General features: G+C 30.9%; 1 protein-coding gene across 1 annotated transcript; it reads right to left on the bottom strand.

Annotated features, from left to right (window-relative positions):
* Positions 1-869: 869 nt before the first annotated feature.
* Positions 870-23,569, bottom strand: LOC115884329. Its single transcript, XM_030902870.1, has 13 exons — positions 23,310-23,569; positions 14,880-14,960; positions 14,615-14,812; positions 14,197-14,437; positions 13,299-13,560; positions 12,818-12,910; positions 12,408-12,685; positions 12,007-12,257; positions 11,383-11,467; positions 6,801-7,028; positions 6,422-6,648; positions 3,862-4,037; positions 870-1,496 (listed from the first exon to the last, which is right to left on the bottom strand). The coding sequence occupies exons 2-13, from the start codon at positions 14,940-14,942 to the stop codon at positions 1,196-1,198; spliced, it is 2,403 nt and encodes an 800-aa protein (XP_030758730.1). The 5' UTR covers positions 14,943-14,960; positions 23,310-23,569; the 3' UTR covers positions 870-1,195.
* Between the last annotated feature and the right edge of the window lie 864 nt (positions 23,570-24,433).

The raw sequence follows: 24,433 nt of genomic DNA, 5'->3' as shown, positions 1-24,433 counted from the left end.
TTGAATGGCTTCCTCCATTTATTTTTTTAATATATTCTATAGAAAATGCCACTCTGAATAGAGTGACATATGATATGTCAACTTTTGACATTTTTGCTTAAAAAATCGTATTTTAAAATTTTAAATTTCAATCTAGAATGCCATAGCTCTGTTAAAAACATTAATTTTTAATCAAGGAGCCTTAGAAAAATACATTTGATCATCTAATATTTTTCGTGTCTTGTCCTGGGCGTTTAAAAAATGTCCTAATCGTATTTTTAATTAGTAATGATGGAAATGGAAATATTGGAAATATCGAAACGTGTCTCGGAAATATTAGGAATATTGGAAATATTTTTAAAAATACTTAAATCTTGTCATTAACGATTCAAACCTGTTGATGTTTATTAATATATATTTCATATTTTGTAACCCTATAAACATTAAAGAAGATACAAGAAGAATTTAATAGAATACCCTGTACATTATTCATTTTTTAGATTATCAAAAAAATTCAACACATACAGTTATTGTGGTACAATGAAATATACAGTGTGTTGCATAAAAATCAGAAAATAATCCGAGTAAAAATAAAACAGCTGTTTTGTACTATATAATATATTTTATTATTGAAAACAGAATATTTTTTTTTATTTAAAAAAAAATTAAAACAATATACAATCTGGCAAAACAAAAATAATCTCTTTGGCGAATACATAAAACGTATACAATATTTTTTATATTAAATACTATAATAAATACAGGTAGATATTTTATAATAATTAAACTAATATTTTTTTATATACAGGATGGTCCAACTATTTTAATGACACACGTATTGTAAAAGAAACTAACAAAATGAAAGTTTTAAAATTTCTTCTTTTTGTAACTTTTATTGAAACCTAGAACTGTATACCGTATGATCGAAAAAAAAACGGAGTCAAAGATGGCTTGGTAATGATAATCGACGATAATTTTGGCGAGGTGGATCTTTAGACGTCATTTACTAAAAATTGACATATAAAACTTAGTAAAAAGATTAAAAAAGGATTAAATAATGGCTTGTAGGGCTTGACTTCGCAAAAATTGTCATCGATTGTCATTCCCCAGCCGTCTTTGACGCCGTTTTTTTTCGATCGTATGATATTTTTATATCATTTTCAACTAAATACATTTTTAGTTGAATTCAGATCATTTTTTAACTAAAAATTTGTCTTCAAGTTTCTAGAGAATCGATAAATTCGTTATCGTAGGCAGAATTGTAGTGAAGGTTCCTCATGTGAGGGTTCATTTTTATGTAATCCTGCTTGGATTTGTGCACTAATCTCGGGTCTTCATACAGGGCGTTTTCAACCAAAACGTCTACGCGATTGTGGCTTCTTTTTTGGTAGTTTACGTAGTCGTGGGACTGGTAGGAAGTATTCTGGTCTTCTTGGTTCAAGGATTTTCTGCAATTGACTTCCAAAGAGTCTGGAGTCATGCTAGGAACGTTGGAGTAGTCTACTGGAGGAGTTGGTCTACAAATAATAAAGTATAAGATTAGAAATACTCTTCATTTTAAGCAGTTATAAACATTAGATAAATATCTATACTCTATACTAATATATAAAATCCTTAAGTGACTGACGACTGACTCACTGATCAATTACGATCCTGCTCAAACCACTCAACGTAAGAAGCTCAATTTTGGATACAGATTGATTCTAGGGTATAGAGGTTCGATAAGAAGGGATTTTTCGAAATTCCAGTTCCAAGGGGGTGAAACCACTCCTCAAATATTACAATATTTTTTATTTAAAATAACAGTAAAGTTTCCTAAAAAACGCTTAAACACGTATATTTTATTTTGTTTTTTTACATATTTTAAGACTTTTTAAAAATATATACAGGGTGTTTCAAAAAACCTGGTCATTGATTAATCACGATCCTGCTTAAAGCGCTTGATGTATAAAGCTGATTTTTGGAAAACGGATTGACTTTAGGGTGTAGAGTTCCGATAAGAAGGAATTTTTCAAAACTGGAATTCTAAGGGGGTGAAACCACCCCTCAAATATTATTTTATTTTGTTGTTTTACATATTTTAAGATTTTTCAAAAATTTATACAGGGTGTTTCATAAAATATGACCATTGAGTAATCACGATTCTGCTTAAACTGCTTGACGTTTGAAGCTGATTTTTGGCAAACGGATTGACTGTGGGGTGTAGAGGTTTGATAAGGAGGGGTTTCTCGAATCTCAAATTCCAAGAGGGTGAAAACGCCCCTCAAATATTACAATATTTGTTATTTAAAAAACAGTTAGTCTTTCGGGAAAACGCTTGGACACGCATAATTTTATATCCTTTTTAACTAGTTCGCACAGTTTTACATAAAACGTTAAATGCCGAACGCTTATTTTGCTACTGTTCCCAAGTAGCATTTTCACGACTTGCGACCACATGTTTACTAAACACAACGTTGGATTAGTTACAAAAAATAGTTAGCTTCCTACCTTGGGTATTAAAATAAATTTAAACGTTTTTATAACGTTGTGCCGACGTTGGACTAGTGCTACAGCAAAGTAAAAGCTTCTGCGACGTCGAATAAACGTTGTCTTGTAACCTTTTTTGCTTAAGCGATCTTTAGGTGATTCGGACAACGTAGTTACAACGTTGGACAATATAGAGTTTTCCGACGTCAGTTTCAGGACCTATTCCAACGTTATGCAAACGTCGTCTGTTTTACTAATTCCAACGTTGTTTAGATTTCCTTATTCTTACGTTGGTAGGACGTCGAGTCACTATCTTTTTGCAACTGTATTGAACCATAACCTTAAATCTTAAATTTTCACTTCATTGTTCTGTTCACTCAGACAGTTCAGTGCTGTTTTTGTTTTTATAAAAAAAAAACTTAATTAAAATGGGACATAAGAAAGGTACATATAAAACTAAATTTAAATATACATCGACATATATTACCGATAGTTTATCCACTCCCTCGTTTATTTAGATTATAGAGAGCGGCACAAGCTAGACTCTAGATTGACTAAATTAGGCAATCTTGCAACTAGTATACTACCTGTTAAGGCCGAACTGCGACTTTATTAGTGCAGTATGCGACTACTCGAACTACTCCATCTTAATCTCCAAAACAACAAAGTGAAAGCCGCCATGTTGTTAAATAAGAAAATGTTTCGTTCCTAAAATTGCAATTCCTGATTTTTGAATACATTAACTTGAAATATTTAACACAAAAAACACGCAGAAACAATTTTTTCGACTGCGAATAAATTATTCTCATTTTACTAAAAAAAAATTCAAGAAAATTTTTAAAACTTCTTTAATTTTAAGGCCCATTAGTATTTTTCAAAGTAGAAACAATACATTTATCAATAAAGTTGTTTGCGTTTAACTTTTTTGCCTTGGCTAACGAGTTACAGAGTCGGTTAAAGTGTTTCAATAATTATGATCTTCAAACATCCTCCACACTTAAATACTTTTGTTTTGTTTTCCTTCACTGCCATCTGACATATGTCTCTGACTAAATCATAAAAATAATATTTTTACTATAATTATCCCAATTTTTTACTATAATTATCCCAATTATCCCAAAGGATTTTAAACAACGTTGCAGTTTGTACTAAATTAGGCTTCTAGCCAACGTCGGTATCCAACGTCGTTTCGACCCAAAAATTATTCTCCAGACTAGTGCAGACTAGGGTTGGCACGAGGTTGTGCCGACGTTGCGCCCCGACGTTTGGTCGCGTGACACAACGTTGTCCCGACGTCCAAATGCTGCTTGGGTTTGGGACTAGTTAAATGGACCCTTAAGAGCAAATACTTAAGTAGGAGTCTATATTTGAGCTTCAGAAACAAACAAAAAATGTTGAAAACATTATACTTACGGTCTTTTTGTAGTACCAATGAGATCAGAAGGCCTCAGAATGGGCCCGAAGAACCTCGTAGCTTGTAAGGCGTTCTCATCTTTTCTTTGTACGTTGGTGAGTGATCTGTGAGGCCTCGGAATATCATAGTCAGGGTCTGACATCCTTCTTCTCCTCATAGGAATCAGCTGGAACAACTGAAAGGAATGATTTCGGGTGAATCAATTGAAAAAGAAAGCAAGAAATAGGTTTACTTATAAAAAATGTGGTGAAAAAATAGCATTTGGTTTATTTGGTTTTTGCTCTGCTATACAAAGAGTGAAATATATACTAGAGAAAAAATTATGAAAATGTCAGTATTTGTAGGAAATTTTATGTACTTTTAAGGGGCGTCCAGACCAGATGAGCGAGCAGTAACGAGCGCGAGCAAACATTTATTCAAATTCGCTCGTGATTTCTGCTGCTCTCTGGCACATGATCAGCTTCCGTCCAGACCTAGCGATTTTATTTGTATGTTTGGCGTTGATCGGTGTGTGGCACTTCATGTTCATAATGTCGGAAAAAATTATTGATTGTGCGTCTTTCATTGTATTTTATAAATTGTTGAAACGTCAAAAGAGAAAACGACTGCGGAGGAGATGGTGGAACATAACTCTTTTTAAAAATCGAGTTTCTCATGGTGGTAACAATTTACTAAACGATGTTGAAACAGAGGATTCTGGAAAATTTAAGAACTTTTGTCGGATGTCACTTACAGATTTTAATATCTTATTAGATTTAATTGACATAATGAAACACCCTGTATATTATTACATTTTTAGTTTCTACGATTAAAATAAAGGTAAATTTGATTAAGGTTTATTATACTTAAACCTTACCGTTTTTGAAATATTTTCAATTTTGTGAAATTGCAGTAAAAATTTTAAGGCTTCATTTCTCCAAGGGTATCAAAGTTTTAATACTAAATATTTACTGAAGTTTAGTTATTGATCAGTTATTGTGTTGCAATAATAAAAATAATACTACCTTATACAGAGTGTCTAAAAATTTATTTTAAATAATTTCTAGCTTTAAACGCCAATAACTTCTTTAATTTAAATGGAATGCCCTGTAGTATTTTAGAATCAGATGCACATATTTAATTGTCTATCAAATTGTATTATACCATTTTTTACCTATCCCTACAAGTTTCGTAGAAAATGCATTTTCTTATAATTTAGACCTCATTTATCGATATACCCATGGAATATTGACATTGAGATTGTTTTTAAAGCAACAAATGTACAAAATGTACAGGCCAGTAATATTATCGTCTTTAGCAAAACGATAATATTACTAGCCCATTTGTATGCAAAAAGAAAACTATTTAAATCTTTATAAAAGAGTATACCATTAATTAAATATAACACCATTATTTCCGCCCATATACTAATTAATTACATAGTTAATTGTGTTGTGTTAATAAATTATTCTAAATAAATGTGGATTTGAGTCAGAAATCAATATAATAATAAGTTATCACAATTAAAGTCTCTGTTGTTATAAATAAACATTTATTAAAAAATGAAATATCATTTTTAAGGTGTTACTTTTTATCACACTGTCTAATACCCATATAAAATTCAGTTTTTTAGTATTTGGAGCAATTATTATTAATCAACGCAAACAGTCAGTTCATGTAGTTTGAATACTGGAATCATATATTAATTGGTCCTCTTTAACAAATATTTAAACAGTTTTTTTTTATTTTTTTAATGAAATAAACGAATTATATCGACGATATTAGTATCTGTACTCTTTAAAAATTTGGTACATCTTTAAAAACAATCTCAAATGTCAATATTCCACGGGTATATTGATAAATGAGGTCTAAATTATAAGAAAATGCATTTTCTACGAAAACTTGAAGGGATAGGTAAAAAATGGTATAACACAATTTGATAGACAATTAAATTGTGCATCTGATTCTCCTAAAATATACAGGGCGTTCCATTTAAATTAAACAAGTTATTGCCGTTTGAAGCTAATAATTATTTAAAATAAATTTTTAGACACTCTGTATAAGGTAGTATTATTTTTATTATTGCAACACAATAACTGATCAATAAATAAACTTCAGTAAATATTTAGTATTAAAAACTTTGATACCCTTTGGAGAAATGAAGCCTTAAAATTTTTACTGCAATTTAACAAAATTGAAAATATTTCAAAAACGGTAAGGTTTAAGTATCATAAACCTTAATCAAATTTACCTTTATTTTAATCGTAGAAACTAAAATGTAATAATATACAGGGTGTTCCATTTAAAAAAATACAACTTAGATATTTTTTACTTATTTGGGACACTCTGTATCATGTAAAATTATTTTTAAATTGTACCTCTAATAGTCCTTCATCGAACCCAAAACTTACAATTTGTAAAGATCTCATCGTTTAGCTACAATACTCCGTGTCGTATGTGGTGAACAACCCTGTATAGTGCTTCACTTGATTTCGTTAGGATTGGACGTATTACTTGTTGCATATTCAGCAGCGTTACACTAATAAACTTAAATTATATTGAATAACAAAGTTTTTTTACCTCGGAATCGCATATTTCTGGATTAATCAGACTGGTAGTGACACCAGGTGTCATTATTGGTGCTGTAGTAACCTTGGCTAGTTCATCTAGTAGTCTGTTTAATTCTCCAGAATCTGTACTGCAAGTTTCTCGTTTACCATCATTCAAATCCCAATTTTTCTTGATCCTCATTTCCACAGAATCTTCTCTAGCTATACTGAACCTTTTTATCAATTTTTTTACGTTGCCTGCAAGGAATGTAACAATATAGATTACATTAAAAGTGTTAGTAAAAGCCAAAATGGAGATTAGACAAGCTGGTAATAAATTGGCTGTGTCTTGATCGAGTTATTTTTTATCAGATTAAAAAAAAATTAGAAAATCTCTAATAATTGTTTACCTTCATTTTCATCTTTATTGTCAACTGTTAAATCTTTTTGCCGATGTTGGCTTTCTAGATTTAAGTTATTCAAAATATCGTCTATGGATGTTGTAAAGTTATTATTATTTCTCCTGGGTTCTGGCCTGTGCTCTTCAGCTGTAATATGATTGGGCAGTCCTGATTTTTTCCTGCAATTTCTGGGGGGCAAAGATGGCCGAATGTTGTCTTCTTCGCTTGAAGAGTTTGCTGCAAAATATAACTTATTTATCATAATTTTGTAATCTCTAGGATCTCCTAACTATATTTATAAAATAATATATAAGATTTAATCAAAATCGGTCAAGCCGTTTCGGGGGAGTATGGTAACAAAAACTACGACCCGAGAATTTTATATATTAGACTAGCGTGTACCCGCGACTTCGTTCGCGTCAAGCAAAGCAAGAATTTCCATTAACATACAAACTGAATAAAATTTTCTCACGTTTATATCAGCATGAGAAAAAACAATATGGCGATATTATTATATAACTTGCTAATATTTGAGGGGTAGTTTCATCTCGTTGGAATTTGACTTTTGAAAAATCCGTTTGCCAAAAATAAGCTTTTTACGTCAAGAAAGAATCGTGGTTAATCAATTACCCAACTTTTTGGAATACCCTGTATGATTTTTTAAAAAATTTCAAAATATGTAAAAAAAATAAATTATGCTTGTCCAAGCGTTTTCCCGAAAGACTAACCGTTTTTTTAAATAACAAACATTGTAATATTTGAGAGGCGTTTTCATCTTCTTGGAATTTGAGATTCGAGAAACCCCTCCTTATCGAACCTCCTACACCCCACAGTCAATCCGTTTGTCAAAAATCAGCTTTAAACGTCAAGCAGTTTAAGCAAAATCGTGATTACTCAATAGTCATATTTTAGGATACACCTTGTATAAATTTTTAAAAAATCTTACAATATGTAAAACAACAAAATAAAATATACGTGTTTAAGAGTTTTTCCGAAAAACTCACCGGTTTCTAAATAAAAAATATTCTAATACTTGAGGGGTGGTTTCACCCACTAGAATCAACCTGTATGCCAAAATTGAGCTTCTTACGTTGAGTGGTTTGAGCAGGATCGTGATTAATCAGTCACTTAAGGATTTTATATAGGGTAGACGCACCATTTGTGGCCATTGACCCTGTTGTAGCCACTTCTTTAAAAAATCTTAAAAATTAAGCTTTTTCACGTCACTGTGACAACCGTGCATCTATAATTTTCTAAATGGATATATCCAGCGCCATATTCGATAGAAAATATTCAAATTTGGTGTAAAAGTCGGCCGTTAGATCAAAAAGTAGTAGCACATATTTACTAGATACTGTTTTCTTAACCCATTTCTTAAGGATAGCTTGTTAAGTAGAACTCAAATTATTAACAGTAATCTGTATTGGGGTTTAATTTTCCATGATTTTAATAAATATTATGCACCTGCAACTATTTTTTAAATTTATTATATTCAAATAATTAATATTTAGGAATTATTTCTATGGCCACAAAAGGTGTAATTAAATTTTAATTATGTTCTACTTGTGGCCAGGTTATGGCCAAAAATGGTGCAATCGAAATCTAGTTGTGGCCACATATTATTTAGCTTTATAATATAAGTGCAAACGACGGACAACATAATATGAAGAACATTTTATTTGTTATTATTCAGCTTTTAATAAAAGCTGAATAATAGTACCTAAATATAATAATATCTCAAATACAATTATCGGCCAAGATTACCAATCTGAACATATATCGTCATCAAGTTTTCCTTCAGATGAGAAAAGGAATATAGAAAATAATATAGATACAGAACTAAATGGAATAAACATGAACAAATGCGATGAAAATAAAAATTATGAGAATTCAAAGAAAGATGATTCAGGACCACTAGACCAAACCATGCAGGAAAAGAAGACTAGTAGACATAATTATGAACCTAAGGATAATCCCGGAAAGATGTTAATCTTTAAAAAGAAAGAGGCTACATCTACCATCAGTCATTACCTATGATAAGTGGATTGAATTAATGAAAGGAAAGGAGAAAAAAACAAAAACTGACAATGAAAACTTTACAAAGAAGAAAACAATGAAAATAAAATTTAAAGAAAATAGAGATCTTTCTAGTAGAAATGAAAAAGAGAAACCAACACCACCTTAAACTTCTGTGACATCTGCTGAATTAAATATAGGAAATTTTATTATTTTAAAGTACCGAAATCAGTTGAATCCAGGTAAAATATTACAAATTGAAAATAATGAATATTATAGCTATAATGGTTCAAATCTGCGGCAATTGGAAGTAAAAATGACTTGCTTTAGTACAAACTGAGTGATATAACAATGAAAATTGATGAATCTAAAAAAGTCAATTCAAGAGGCATATATGTGGTACCTGAACTAACAAATATTCAAGAATATTCTGATAAATTAGTGTACTTTGCTTATTGTTCCTCACAGTAGTAGTAATATGTACCTAATTTTTATTTAACATTTGTATAACAGAAAAAAAGCAAAATAAGGTATTAGGCAGGCTTGAAACTTGTTTTTGAATTATAGGAATAAACGTTCATGTTAGTTTCTGCCAAGTATATGGATAGATGGCGCTGCGTAGAAATGTCATTTAAAGTCCCTTTTTTTGATATTCATCTAGGGAATTTAAATAATCATTGATTTGTTATCAAGTCATTCACAGAGTATAGAATATTTTTGCAATTCGTTTGATTCTCTGTGGTAGTAATTGGCCACATTTTGGCACAAGGTAGTTGAAAATATAAATATTTATATAAAATGTTGATAATTTAACAGTGATGTGCTTTGTTACCCTATGAATAAACATTGATATGAAGTTGCTTTCGTCAGAAACAATTATAATTAAATAATTTAATAAAAATTAATTTCTAAGTGACCCGGATCAGTTAGATCAGTAAAATAAATTGAAAAATAAACGTCATTCCATATTTGGCAATGTCTGTCAGTTTCTGTGAAGTGGAAGTGAATTGTGATTTGTTTTTATGGGAATATTTTACGGATTTTTGCGAATTTAGAGTATTTTGGACGATAGGATTGTGAAATTTAAAAGCCAAGTAGTTTAATATATAAGATTAATTAATCCCTGTGATAATTTTTATGAAATTTCTCATAATCAAAACAAATTCTTTCAACAAAATGGCTGTCTCAGAAATTTGGAAGATCATTAATTTTAAAGTTTTATTTAAGTGTATTTATATCGAATCAAGAATTTGTATAACATATTAAAAGCTTAATTTTAAAGGTTGTGCAGTAATTTATGTAAGTGTACGCTTTTAGATAAATATTAAATATACAAATTTGCAAAGACAAACAAGTAATTTTAAAAAGATCATTTATTTATTTAAACGAGTATAATCATTAATCATTAGGTTGAAAATATATTTGTATTTACTTATTTATATATTTTCTATACCCTTGTATTATTTATAAGCCCTATATGTCCTGTTTTATTTGAAAAAAAAATGCTTCGAGTCATCGAGAATAGATTTAATAACAATTTTGTCCCTTGGCTTTGTGTATTATATAATGTGAATTGTAAGATGTTTCTATTTGAATAGGTCATTAAAGTTGAGATTAAAGTTATACCAAATTATATTCACGGTAACTATATGTCTTTTATATAATGAATTATTTATTTATAATTTATAACCTTTTTTATAATTACTTATAACTGATTGTATAAATTCTGATAACTTTTATATATACTTGTATAGTGTTGAATGTGTTATATGTAATTTTATTAACAATGTTATAATAAAATAATCAAGTTACAAATTTTTCGTGTTTTATTCTAATTTCAGGGATAATTTCAACCTAGATTATTAATTTATTTGTATCAAAATACATTATTTTTATTTTGTAAAATGTTTTGTTACAAATAAGTTCATAATCTAGATTGAAATTACCAAATATAAGTAAAAAACTTATGAATTGGCAGTAAAGGTCCATTTAAAAATATGGCGCCAACTTTTAGTTCTGCCAGTAGCCCACTTGGATCGCGTCGAGCGCGTGTTTCCAGGCTTTAACATAGGAGTTTTCATTTCTTTCAGTTAGTTATTCTATGGTATTAGGTATCACTTGATTTGTTTTAAGAATTATAGGAATAAACGTTCATGTTATTTTTTGTTAAAAATATAAACAATTAAGTGCCAAATGTCATTTTAGGTCTTTTTTTGAAAGAAATTAATAAATAAAATAATAAGATTTGCTTTGTTATCTGCAAAATTCAATATAGAGAATATTTTTGCAAGAATGTGGCCACAAATGGTAGTAAATGTGGCCACATTTGGCACAAGGTGGCCACAAATGGGAAAAATCGTATGTTTTCATAAAATGCTTATTTTCTGTTTATTAAGAATACAAATCTTTACAATAAAAGCAGATTTTGAAAGAAAAATGTTTGGAGAAGCACCAAAAATTTTACTTTATCTCCAAAATTAACTACAAATATTTTTTCTGATAAGTCAAACTCTCAAAATCCCTTAACCTGGCCACAACCGATGCTACTGGTATAGATAAGAAGTAAAAAACTCACCTGGTACGATATTCTCGCTTTGAACTTCCTGGTAAATCATTTCTTCTCGCTGACTGTCATATAACGTTTCTCCCTTGAGTTTTTCCTAAAATGTCACGTCACTTGAATGAACATAAGTTAGAAATAATCGTAAATTACTTCATTATGTGGGCCAGGACAAGCTCAAGTTAGTCAATGTACTATTGATTTCAAAAAGCATTAAATATGCCTGATACTGATCGCTGCGGGTATTAAGTGGTACTAATAAGGTACTATAATAGCATAAATAAATATACGTATATATTGAGGAATTTAGAATTTTTGTTTACATTTTGAAACTATATTGTTCAAGGAATTTCTAAAAATGGAATTAAATGAAATTTTAAAGTGAAATATTTTTTGTGTGTTAATATTAAAATAATAATTTTAAATATCCAAACAAAATAAAAGAAGCCATTTTTAACCCGAAATTCCAATATTTAACCTGGGAGTTAATTTAGGGGATTGGATTCTTGGTCCGCTACTGATGATATACCTATTTATTTTAATGTGAGTTTTTTAAATTACATATTCTAAAATTATGGTGTTTAATTTCTAAGCAAACTTAAGGTCATTTATTTTCGATCATACGGTAGATATACTAACCCTAAGTTCTTGTTTTTTATTTTCAAGGATTTCCTGCAGAGCTGTCAACATCTGAACAGTGGTGGTGTCATTCATTTCCATTTTTTGTAAAGCGTTGTTATTGGTAAGTGAAATTTCCTTTTCTTTTTTCTTGATTTTCCTAGCCCAAACTCGTTTCAAGAAGCTCTCTGATTTCCTTAACCCTTCATCAGGTTTCTCTTTGCACTTTTTGGTTCGCTTGTAAAAACTGTTAAACCTTTTCTTAATTTTACCTAAAGATTAAACCAAAAATACGTTAAAGAGTTAGGTAATGGTAGATTTGCCCTTTACTGCAAAATATTCAACTTTAATTTGGTGTGCACTAATATAGAGATATTCTGCAATAGAGAACAAATCTAATGTATAATTAGAGATATATTTACTAGATTTATCTTTAACAGGATCAGGTGATACAGGCATGTCAACGTATTCATTTGACTTTGAATTATCAAGTTGGATCGGTTCAAAATAAACATGCTCCAAATTTCTGAGAGATTCTGCCGATAAAGAAGGGATCATATCATGTTTCTGGATGTTATTGTCATTGCAATCAATATTCTGATCGTCTTTATCATAGACTGAATCACTTTTTCTACTCCAGTAGTAATTGTTATCAGTTACAACTGCGTCAGTGTTGTGATCAGGAAAAAATATTCTGTCTCTGTAAGAAATTACAACATTAAAAAAAAAACTACTATAAAATATTCAAGTTTCAGAGAAACAAGAGAACCTAGAGGTGTGTTAGTTTGGGCATCTGTGTTTACTTATTTCTATAGAACACAAACGTTATTACCTTGATTCTTCTGACATCTCTTGGGATGAATTATTTTGATTATGTTGTCTAGATCCACAGTAATATTGATTCTCTGTATTGACCTCATCTTCACTGAAATGAAATACAATAAAAAATGTTAGAGGATATAAAATAGTATTTTATAGTTATATAAATAGTTATTTAATAATATAGCTTATGTAAAATAAATTGATAGCGTTTTTAAGTAATATAGCGAGTTATTGATGCTTTAGAAACAGGAATTTCAACAGTTCAAAGGATTGGAACTCAAGGGATCCTAATTGATGAAGAGTTCACGATAAAATGAATAAATGCTGAAAAAAAAAAACGGAACCCGCTCATTCAATGATATAGGAACGCACTTAAAACTTTCTAAACAATATGAACTAATCTCAGACACGCTCTTAAACTCATATTTGACAAATAACGATGACGTAACGTTGAACGATGACTGAACAGTCTCTATATTTTATTGTATTACCTTTTTATAAATACAGATTCATTAGACTGTATCCTGTCATACATGGCATCTCCCGAATATTTCCAACTTTCTGTGCTACTAGATCTCGATTTAGAACTGGAAACATCCTCGTCTTTTTCAAAATGATTGTTGCTTTGATCTTCTGATTTCCTAAATAACCCTAATCGTTTTTCCATAACTTTTAAAGGAAGAGATTCGTGAGATACTGACATTCGTTTTTGTGTTAGTAAATTCTGAAGACCCTGTGTTTTGGATTCGATACCTAAAAAATGCGTTTAATGCCTTTTAAATAAGTGCTAAGTATTTTAACTAATGGAACCTGTACTTCGATCCCAGAGACCTTTTTTGTTTAAAAGATATAGAAAATTTTACATCTTCTTGATATTTTCTGATATATTAAAAAAAAACAAAGTTTTAGTGCCACAGGTTCGTTATCCTGAAATTTCTTGACAGTGTATCGAAGCCTTGCAATGTTGCCACCTACTTTACCCACATTCTGCATATTTGTATGTTTACAGTACGTCTGTCCGTTCTGTAGCTACGGGGTATCCGTGAGAGGGGAAACGATATTCTCTCGATGGTTTTCGTAAAAAATTAGACGGCGCTTCCCATCAATAAAAATTCGACAAATTTGCAAGTAGCCAATAAAATGAGTGGGCGGAGCGATTTGCGGTGACGTACTCGTCAAGTCGACGTATAAAATATATTGCTGTTTATTTAAATGTTTTTTGTCCCCATTCCTTTTATAGACACAGATCCAGCAAACGTACAGTTCGTCTGCGATTAAGAGATTAAAAGAGGCAATTTTTTTATAAACAATGCATTTTTATCAAAAAAAGTCATTCCTTGTCATACTGTATATAAGAGAAATAAGTAAATATAGAGGGTTAACAATTACCATAACTTTGTGCCCCGAGTTTTTGCAGTTTTTCTATGATACGTCTGTTTTCTTTTGGAGACGAACAGCTGTTACTTTTTTTCAACGTTTCGTTTCTTCTGAGACCGTTGTTATCAGTATCAGGCGGTAGTTCCCCTAGAGAATGTCTAAAATGGCACAACTTTGTCCCGTTATTGCCTTGATTCAAGGCTGATATGATCGCGTGCATCCATTTGTGTTGTTCTTCCCTGCTTTCGGCTCTCTATAGAAGCAATCAGTATTAATACTGCTAATAATACTATTAATACTGCTACAAAATAGGTTATACAAATCTAGAAAAATTCAACACAAAAATATAGACAACAAATGACAATAACTGCGAAACCTATACGTCTCAATCATTCAGTTATACCATACAGGTTGAGATTTCTATGCTTACCAAAGTTATTGTTGTTGTTTTGTTTTCAATCTGGAATACGCCAACGTTTGATGTACAGGGTTTCACGTTACAGGTGGCTCCTAAAGTTATTGAGCCCTTACAGGGTGATATGGCTTCATATTCGTCTTTCGATTTGTAGTACAATAGAAGTCTTCCTTCGAGGACGAACCAGTATTTTTTGTAGCATGACATCATTTTCTAAAAAAAAGTAAAATAAAAATTAGTGAGAAAAAATTGAAAACGATTGAATAAAATAAATGGCTACCTTGCGTCCTTTTTTCTCTAAATATCCGGATAATTTCGATAAAGCCTGATATTCGTTATCCATTTTTCTAAAATGTTGTTCCTGAAATAAAAAAATAGCCACAGTTCAATATTTAAAAATCTCAGTTCAAATCTCAAAATTTGAAAAATTATTAACATAATATTGTTGTATCAAGTATCCAAAAAGTGAAGGTATTATATGATGCATTGTTCACGATTTTTTCTGGCTAAAAATTTACTAAAAAGAATCACACTGTATAGCGCACTGTATATACAGTGCGTCATATATTTGATATGGTAACGCCCTCATATTTTTGATGTCTGGAAGAATAATAATTTCACATTTTTTTCTTTATAGATACTTATTTTATATATTGCAGATGGTAATTTTTTTCAAAACAAAAAAAAAAAAACAAATCTTTTGTATCTACTATTAAAATAACTCTCTATTTCAAAACCAAGACATTTTTTAATTACCCTAATTTTCCTCGGCATGGTCTAATTAAATTTGATAATTACAGAAAAATATTTATTAATTTTCTTTTCTACAAATTGGATTGTCACACATCTTGGCGTCAAGAACAATGTTTTTTAACAATTAGCTACATCGAATTATTGTTTATTACTTTTACTTATATTCGTAGGTTGGTTATTATTAAGGAGAAATTCTAGAATTGAACAGGTATTTTTCGTTTTTTAATGTTCGAAATGTGTGAATGTATATGTGTGCATGTGGATTAGTAAGTAGCAATATTAGTGGGAGGGCTCGAGACAGGGGCGTAGATAGGTGTATGCTATGGGGGTGGTACTATGATTAAGTCGCAAAAAAAAATCACCGTCGGAATTTTTTTGTCGAATTAAAACGACGGCGATTTTTTTGTCTTCAAAAAGATATAAAAACATAACTAATAACTAAATTAAAATATAGATTTGTAAATAACATAAACAAAAATGAAACAACGACGTTTATTAGTTAATTTTCTATAAACTATAAATAAAAAACTCTAAACTATCAAAAAAACTATAAAAACTATAAACTATAAATAAAACTACAAAACAAAATCAAGTTTTCTAGTACGCTGTTTGGAAAACCTATCAATAACAGCATCAACATTTATTTCAATATCTTTATGGATATTGATTAGAGTTAACCCCACTAATCTGTCCTGGCCAATAAGAACACTTTGTGTGCTTTTAATTAGGTCGAACATATTATAAACGATACATCAACATAATTAAAAGCATACAAAGTGTTCTTATATATCGGATATTAATTAAAAAAAATCCTTTCATAGTCAATGACTATTTCAATTCCCGTATCTCGTCAAGCGTCAGGGGGGGGGTACTGTCCCCCAGTACCCCCCCCCCTTATCTACGCCCTTGGCTCGAGATGGCTTATTGATGATTTACTCTAGCGTCTTGGGGACCTATTGTATAGTGAAAAATAGATACTAAAAAGAAAAAAAGATTATATAAGTCCAAAATAACAGAGTTATTTTACTTTCAAAATTTCCAGAAAAAATGTTTTTTTTGCTAAAATTTTGAGAACCACTGGATCTTTTCTGGATTTTCTTTCTTGTAAATTTAATCTACTACCTTAGTTGCCATATTATCAAGAAATTATGTTTTTTAACTAAAATCTAAAAAAAATGCTTGCACTTATTTCTTGCACTACACCCTGTATAGGTACCTACTATATTCTACCGCTTGAGCAAATCCTAGAATCTGCGCTTGAGCTCACCTACTATCGGTAGGTAAAAGTTGTAATTGTACTTGTTAGAATGCACCTCTTACAAACTACATCGATTTATTTTAACAGGCTGGTATTAAAAGAAAGGAAAATGCAAGCTGGTAGTACTAGTAGCTATTAAACGAAAGTACTTCAAGTTAATGCAATCGATTAGATTTTTAAATTGCGCTATCTTTACAGATAATCTCTATTATAACAAAACAGAGAAAATCTTCGAGAACAAATAATATAAATTTCAAATTGATGGTTACTGAGTTGATCGCTTTTAATGCTGTTTGACTATATATATAAATTCGGGTCAGAACGTCCTACGACGTTGTCCGATGCCTAACTTCCACCCTGTGCGATTTTCCCATCGATCTTCGGTCAGATTTTTCTTGCTCATCGACCTTCTTATTCCTTCCATCCATGTTTTCTTGGGACGTCCTCTCTTTCGTTTACCAGGTGGTATCCAATGAATGACTTGTTTTGGAATTCTTTCATTGTGCATTCTCTGAACATGGCCGTACCATATTAATTGTTTTTGTTCTATATCATTTACTATTGTTCCCTCTGTTCCCATCTGTTGTCTAATGTCTTCATTTCTGATCTTATCCCTCCGTGAAATTCTCATTGCTCTTCTAATCGCCTCCATTTCTGTTGTCTCTAATTTCTTTTTATTCCTTTCAGTGAGTCGCCATGTTTCACATCCATAGAGTAATATGCTTTTAACTAGTGTCTCGTATATATTATATTTCCTGTTTTTTGTAATTTCAGTGCTCCATAGAATGCCATTTATGCATCTGATAACTCTTCGTGCCTGTATTCTCTGTTGTTTATTTCTCTATCGTCCGTTCCACCTCCTGTAAATATTGATCCCAGGTACCTGTAATCTTCACATGCCCTAATTTCCATATTATTGTCTAAAATAAGATTTTCTGTATTAGCTCCAATTGGAAGGTATTTTGTTTTTCTGTATTTACTGTGAGACCCCATTTAGCATATTCTTCAATTATTTTTCACACCATATATTCCATGTCCTCTTTGTCGTTTGCAATTATGGCCTGGTCGTCTGCAAATTGCAAGGTGTATAGGCATATGTCATTTAGTTCTATATCTATTCCGTTACATTTTCTCCATAGATGTAAGGCCTTGGCAATATAAATTTTAAATAGTGTTGGGGATATACAGCAACCCCTGTCGGAGCCCTTTAGTGATAGAAATTTCTTCTGAGAGACTGTTGACCGTTTTTATTTGTGATTTTCCTCCATGGTAAAGATTTTGTACAGCTTTTATCAGAGCTGTGTTAATTCTTGATTCGTGCAATACTTCCCATAATTTTATTATTGGCACTGTATCATATGCTTTTTGTAGATCGATGAATGTTATATGAACTTCCTGGTTCATTACAAAGATATTATCTGTACATGATCTTCCGCTTCTGAAACCATTCTGCTCTTCTTCTTCGTAGCTGGAGTATTCCTCTTCAATTAAGTTCCTCAGTATCCTTCCATAGAGGCGACTCATAGTGCTGGTGACCGAAATTCCCCTGTAGTTATTGGGATCCTTCCTTGAGCCCTTTATATATAGAGGAGATATATGCTTTTTTCCACTGTTCAGGTACTGGTTGACCATTTAAGCACTGGTTAACTATGTTTGTTAACATTCTAAACAGTTTTTTGCTTCCAGATTTCCGCATATACTCCCTCTGGGCCACATGCTCTTCCATTCTTTAAAGACATTATAGCGGTCTTTATTTTGTTGGTATCCACGTAGATTTCCTCTCCTTCAATGTTTATTTCTGGCTGTGGCGGTTCTTGATACTCAGGTCTGTTCTCTGACAACAATTTGGAATAATATTTCACCCATTCTTTGTTGGTTATTATTTCTATAGGGGCTGACTCCTGTTTTTCAGTTGTTGTTGTTTTTATAAATCTCTGTTTTCATAAACTGTTTTTATAAATCAAATCTAAATACGGGTGCAATTTCTTAAAAGGAAAATGAATGAACGATTTAAGAGCAGTATCCAAAGCGAAAATCTAATAAATTACTGGTATAGATAAAATTTATGGTTATTGATCAGATTGAAGAAAGTGTAACGGATAATCTAGACGATTATATACTATTTATACATAAAACGCTTCTTTTCATTATATATTTTACCTTTTAATGTAAATTGTTGAGTTACATAAAGACCTATTATTATGAATTTATGAAACATAAATCAGAAGTGAAATAATTTCAAAAATTATTTGTGTTAAATTAATCTATACTAACATATAAAATCCTTAAGTGACTGACTCACTGATTAATCACGATCCTGCTCAAACCACTCAACGTAAGAAGCTCAATTTTGGCATACAGGTTGATTCTAGGGTGTGAAGAAGGGATTTCCCGAAATTCCAGTTCCAAGAGGGTGAAACCACCCCTCAAATATTACAATATTTTTTATTTAAAAAACGGCCAAGTTTCCAAAAAAACGCTTAAACACCGATATTTTATTTTGTTTTTTACATATTTTAAGATTTTTTAAAAATGTATACAGGGTGTTTCGAAAAATCTGGTCATTGATTAATCACGATCCTGCTTAAAGCGCTTGACGTAAAAAGCTGATTTTTGGAAAACGGATTGACTTTAGGGTGTAAAGGTTCGATAAGAAGGGATTTTTCGAAACTGAATTCTAAGGGGTGAAACCACCCTCAAATATTAGAATATTTTTTATTTAAAAACGGGTGAGTTTTTCGGAAAAACTCTTAAACACGTATATTTTAATTTGTTGTTTTACATATTTTAAGATTTTTTATAAATTTATACAGGGTGTTTCATAAAATATGACCATTGAGTAATCACGATTCCGCTTAAACTGCTTGACGTTTAAAGCTGATTTTTGGCAAACGGATTGACTGTGGGGTGTAGAGGTTCGATAAGGAGGGGTTTCTCGATTATTTTTTCTCTAGATGACATAAATGTGAGAAAATTTTATCCAGTTTGTATGTTAATGGAAATTCTTGCTTTGCTTTATCATCCATACCATTACAAATGATTAATTCGACGCGAACGAAGTCGCGGGTAAACGCTAGTCTTAAATAAAAACAGTAAATAGTGTCAGGACAGATGTACCAATAACATTTCAATTTGAGTTTTACCAGAGAACATACCAAAAAAAAATTGCATTTTATATTTGAATAATCCTCGTACATCATAAGATATTTCTGTTGTTGTATTCTATGGTGCATGACTTTCTTTGCACATACATTCATGTAAATATAGGAAAAATATATATGTATATACCAGAGTTCCAGTTATATGAAATAATTAAAATCTTTTTACAGAAGAAAGTCCGTTATTAATGCTATTAATTTATTAGTTTTATCTATTTCAAAGTCAGATATACAAATATATTATTTATTCTTGGCTTCTCCAGTTTGATTTATTAACTAACACTGCCTTTTTTAGGAGCAGTAAAAGCTGTTTTGCAATTTATTCGGTCTTGCTTGGCTGCAGTATACAAACATAATGCCTAATTAGTTTGAAAACGAAGTATGTAGTGTATAATTTTATTGTTTAAGTGTTGAATTTTTCTTTAATTTTTTGAGAAAGAGACTTTCTTTAGATTCTCTTTCCTTTAATGACACTCTGAATAGAATGACATATCATATATGTCAACTTTAGACATTTTTGAATATGGTTTCTTTGAAATTGCAACATGCGATTCATAACGACAATTTGACTCGTAATACTAATAAGGGTCTGGTACTAAATTATTCGTAAGAAAATGCTTTTTTCGAATATGCTAATGAGCCACCCTCGTTCCATTTGAAAAAAAATTGAGGTATGATTAAAAATGCGATTTGGGCATCTTTTAACCGATCAGGACAAGACACTAAAATCATTAAATAATCAAATCTATTTTTCCAAGGCTCCTTGATTAAAAATTAGTGTTTTAACACATCCATGGCACTCTAGATTGAAATTGTTGACAAAAAAGTTGACATATGATATGTCATTATATTCAGAGTGTGATTTTCTATCGAATAAAGTAAAAAAATACCGAGTGTACCATTCAGATTTTTTCCAATCTCTGTAGAAAGCTTTAGAGATAAAAAATCTGTTCGATCTACAGATGCACAGATATCATTATGTAAATGAACTGACCATTAGAAATGGAAGTAATTATTAATATATAATTGATTGAACCATAAAAAATAGTATTAAAGACGCTTTCTAAAAAGTTCTATTGCTGTATTAATTTAATCTTCAACACGATGTTATTAGATAATATCAAACATTTTCTTGGTGTAATTATGGCTTCATTATTTAAACAAATTAATCACTGAGGATACATATGTTTAGCTACACTTAAAGCTAATTTGCATTTTGTTCAAAATACAAGATGGTGGCCAACAAACCTCTGTAACTCTGTAGGGTTGGAGCATTTCAGTTGATTTTAAAAATTGCCACCGCAGCGCTCGATACGGCAAAAATCAGAAGTTTTCGGCTCTGTATTTCATGCAGTTTCGATGTTGATCGCATTGAAATAATATTACAATCGTGGTTTTGTCATTGAAACTATAAAACACTGAGATACGAGATTTGTGTGATGTAATGCTGTTTCGGGTAGAAAAAATTAAGTGAAAAAAAAGGACCTGGGCGTGGCTTTGTGTTGTGCACGCATTTGTACGAGAACAAGAACGATGGGTTAAACGTGGATGCTCAAAAATAAGCCATGATGTAGCCGGCTGGTACTGAACAAGCTGTGATGGAGTAGCAAAACAAAAAAAAAAACTAAATACCACAACTGTGACCAATTTGCCTGACTGTCAACGTTCTTTGTTAACGCTTTTCGGCGTGTGAACTAGGCTAATCCCGTATTAACGTTTTGTTTTGCCTTAATTAATATACAGGAGATAGTAAAAGTGATAAAATTGTCGCGTGAATAACCCATAAGCGGCAAAATGAATGCGTATTTTAATTTGTTATGGGTGTGTATGAGTGTACACATCCAGCTAGACAGGATGTCCGAGTTTAATAGTTAATCAAAATAGAATTATGTATTAGAAAATTTGGATGTACATATATTTATATTAATTTATTCATTTTTAATATTTTTAGTAACTAAGAACATTTATTGGTCCAGCATTATACAGGGCGAGTCCTAAATAAGTGCAAATATTTTCAGGGCTGGTAGATCTCGACAAAAGATATATATTTTCCTTTTACCGTTTTTCAAATAAGTCCAAAATAACCGAGTGATACAAGTTATAAAATTGTTAAAAAATTTGAGAGCCACCAGATTTGTATCCCTTTTAGTGCTGTAACCATAGAGTAAAGATATGATAATATCAGAGACTAAGAAATTATACCGTGGGAATATTTGGCAGTTCTAAAAAATTTTCTAAAATATACAGGAAAATTTACAAGAAAATGTACGATTTTCAACATATTTTTTTGCGAAAAACCTTCATAGACGTGTTCCTGGGGTTGAAATATACACCCCTAAGATTATTTGCACTTATTGTTATTTATATGGCAAAATAAAACACTAAATCACCACAATACACCAAAACACCTTTAGTGTATTGTGGTGATTTACTGTTTTATTTTGCTGTGTAACACCAAAGGCTCCAACCCTTAACTGTAATCTTCGATGGCTTCACGGTCAACGGAACTGAATCTTTATTTTTCCAGTGTAAAAGTAAAAGTGTTTTGGTGTATTGTGGTGATTTAGTGTTTTATTTTGCTGTGTAACACCAAAGGTTCCAACCCTCAACTGTAGTTATTTATATGACTAAAAACTTACAGCTGCAGGAAGATAATTCTGTATAATGCGAACAAATTTACATTTCCTGTGGTCACCCAGATAAGTTCAAATAAAATTATTGCACTGAATGTTTTCCAGATAAATAAATTGGAGTGTGGGCGTTCTGATAATAAAAGTGATAAGGAGATGTAGAGCATTAAAACACAATAAATTTAAATTAAAATAGTAGAGTCTGGCATATAGGGCATGGCATCCTTCCTGCTATTAAGGATTAAGAATATATCGATCTATTGAAATTTTACATAAATTACCCTAAATTAATAGAAAAAATCATTAAAAGCATGGCCCGAATTAGGTTTAATGTTAGGAATGAACAATATGAATCGATTTTCCTGAGTATATCGATACTTATAATTTACTACAGCAGGCCAGTGGCTGAATTTCTTAGATTTCTAATCTCTAGATGTAATTTACTAAAAATTGACATAAAACCTGGTACCTACTGGCAGTAAACACAATTAAAAAATAAAGAAGGTTTTCAAAAAATTCCAAATTTTGAAAAAAAAATTCACGAAAAAACTTCATAATCGTGTTTCTGGGGTCCAAAATATTTGCACTTATTTAAGACCCACTCTGTATAATAAATAACTTCACATAAAAAAATATACGAAAAAATATATGAGCAATTATATTCTGATTTTTTCGCATATACATATTAACACTCAGTATAATTATATATTTCTTACAATTACCCAATTCTTTTTAAGTCCAACGCGACAAAATTTGTGGTTTGGAAACAATATGTAAACACAGGAAATTTGACGAAATGTCATCACCGCAATGCTTACTTTGTTAATTTTACTTAATTATTGTTTTTAAATTAATAATCAAGTAATATTTCATATAGTGTCTTTTTCTAAAGCAAAATTTATTTTACTTACTGTAATATTCTTTCAAAAAACTAAATGGTATAAAGTAACAAACAAATTAATATTTAAAATCCAATTCAAAACACTCGTAAAATATATATTTTTTCTAAATTTTCGCGCGGAATTTTCGAAATATTCCTGAGGAAGTCACGTCGAAAAAAATCGAAACCAGGACCCGGTGACACTTAAGTTCTTTCACTCTTAAATCAGCCGTTGTCGGTAATTTCCGCGAAACTATCCCTAATGAGGAGAAACATTCGAAACGTATGGCAGCCCGCCACTATTTTACACAGATAGTAAAAGTGGTGCATCTGTGGTCGTGCGAAGAATACAAGCGACGTTGCTAAACGTACGGGAAAGTTTTTAAATTCGAGGATAATATTGACAATAATATATGAAGTCAGAAATTTAGTTCTAAATTATTTATACAATAGTATAAAGATTATAGTATCTCTCTTCTATAACTCATATAACTAACTATTAATAGTATCTCTCTTCATGTAACAAAAGTATATTACAGTTGAGGGTTGGAACTTTTGGTGTTACACATACACAGCAAAATAAAAACACTAAATCACCACAATACACCAAAACAGTTTTACTTTTACACTGGACGCGCGTTTCGGTAACCGTGTTAGCATCATCAGCAGATGATTATAAACTAAAGTACAATCTACGTACAATCTACCTAAGTTGAGCGTTTATATACTCGCTCAGTGGGCGCCGAGTGGGCGTGGCAAAATCTAGCCAACCGAGTCAGAGCCCACTGAGCGTAACAGTTAGATTTCCGCCACTAGAGTAGTAGGAACAAAGAACTTGAAGGAATTGGACCGTTGTCTCTGTTCATACTTTACATTTATTAATTCTGATGCTTTCATATGCATCTAATTGCCTGTAATCTGAGACTTGTTTAATTAATTTTAAATTATTAAGATCTATGCGAAAAGTCGAATTTTCAGAAATCATTAACCTATACCTATGTTTTCTAATTAATTTATCAACTAGTGAAGAAGAATATCCATTACACTCAGCTACATTCCTAATGTAATCTCTTTCTATTTCATATCTTTCGTTGGAAAGTGGGAAACTAAGTAATCTATGAACTAAGAAATGTAAACTAGCCATTTTATGTTCAA

The sequence above is a fragment of the Sitophilus oryzae genome, unplaced genomic scaffold (genome assembly GCF_002938485.1).
Source record: "Sitophilus oryzae breed Bouriz unplaced genomic scaffold, Soryzae_2.0 scaffold_227_pilon_pilon, whole genome shotgun sequence".
Lineage (NCBI taxonomy): Eukaryota > Metazoa > Arthropoda > Insecta > Coleoptera > Curculionidae > Sitophilus > Sitophilus oryzae.
This window is presented reverse-complemented; position numbering and strand designations above follow the sequence as displayed.

Coding starts and splice junctions, on each gene's coding strand:
- LOC115884329 (XM_030902870.1), bottom strand. CDS start 14,942: ATGGATAACGAATATCAGGCTTTATCGAAATTATCCGGATATTTAGAG. Junction 12,911..13,298: donor GAATCTGTATTTATAAAAAG/GTAATACAATAA, acceptor ATTTCATTTCAG/TGAAGATGAGGTCAATACAG. Junction 11,468..12,006: donor ATAAAAAACAAGAACTTAGG/GTTAGTATATCT, acceptor GTGACATTTTAG/GAAAAACTCAAGGGAGAAAC.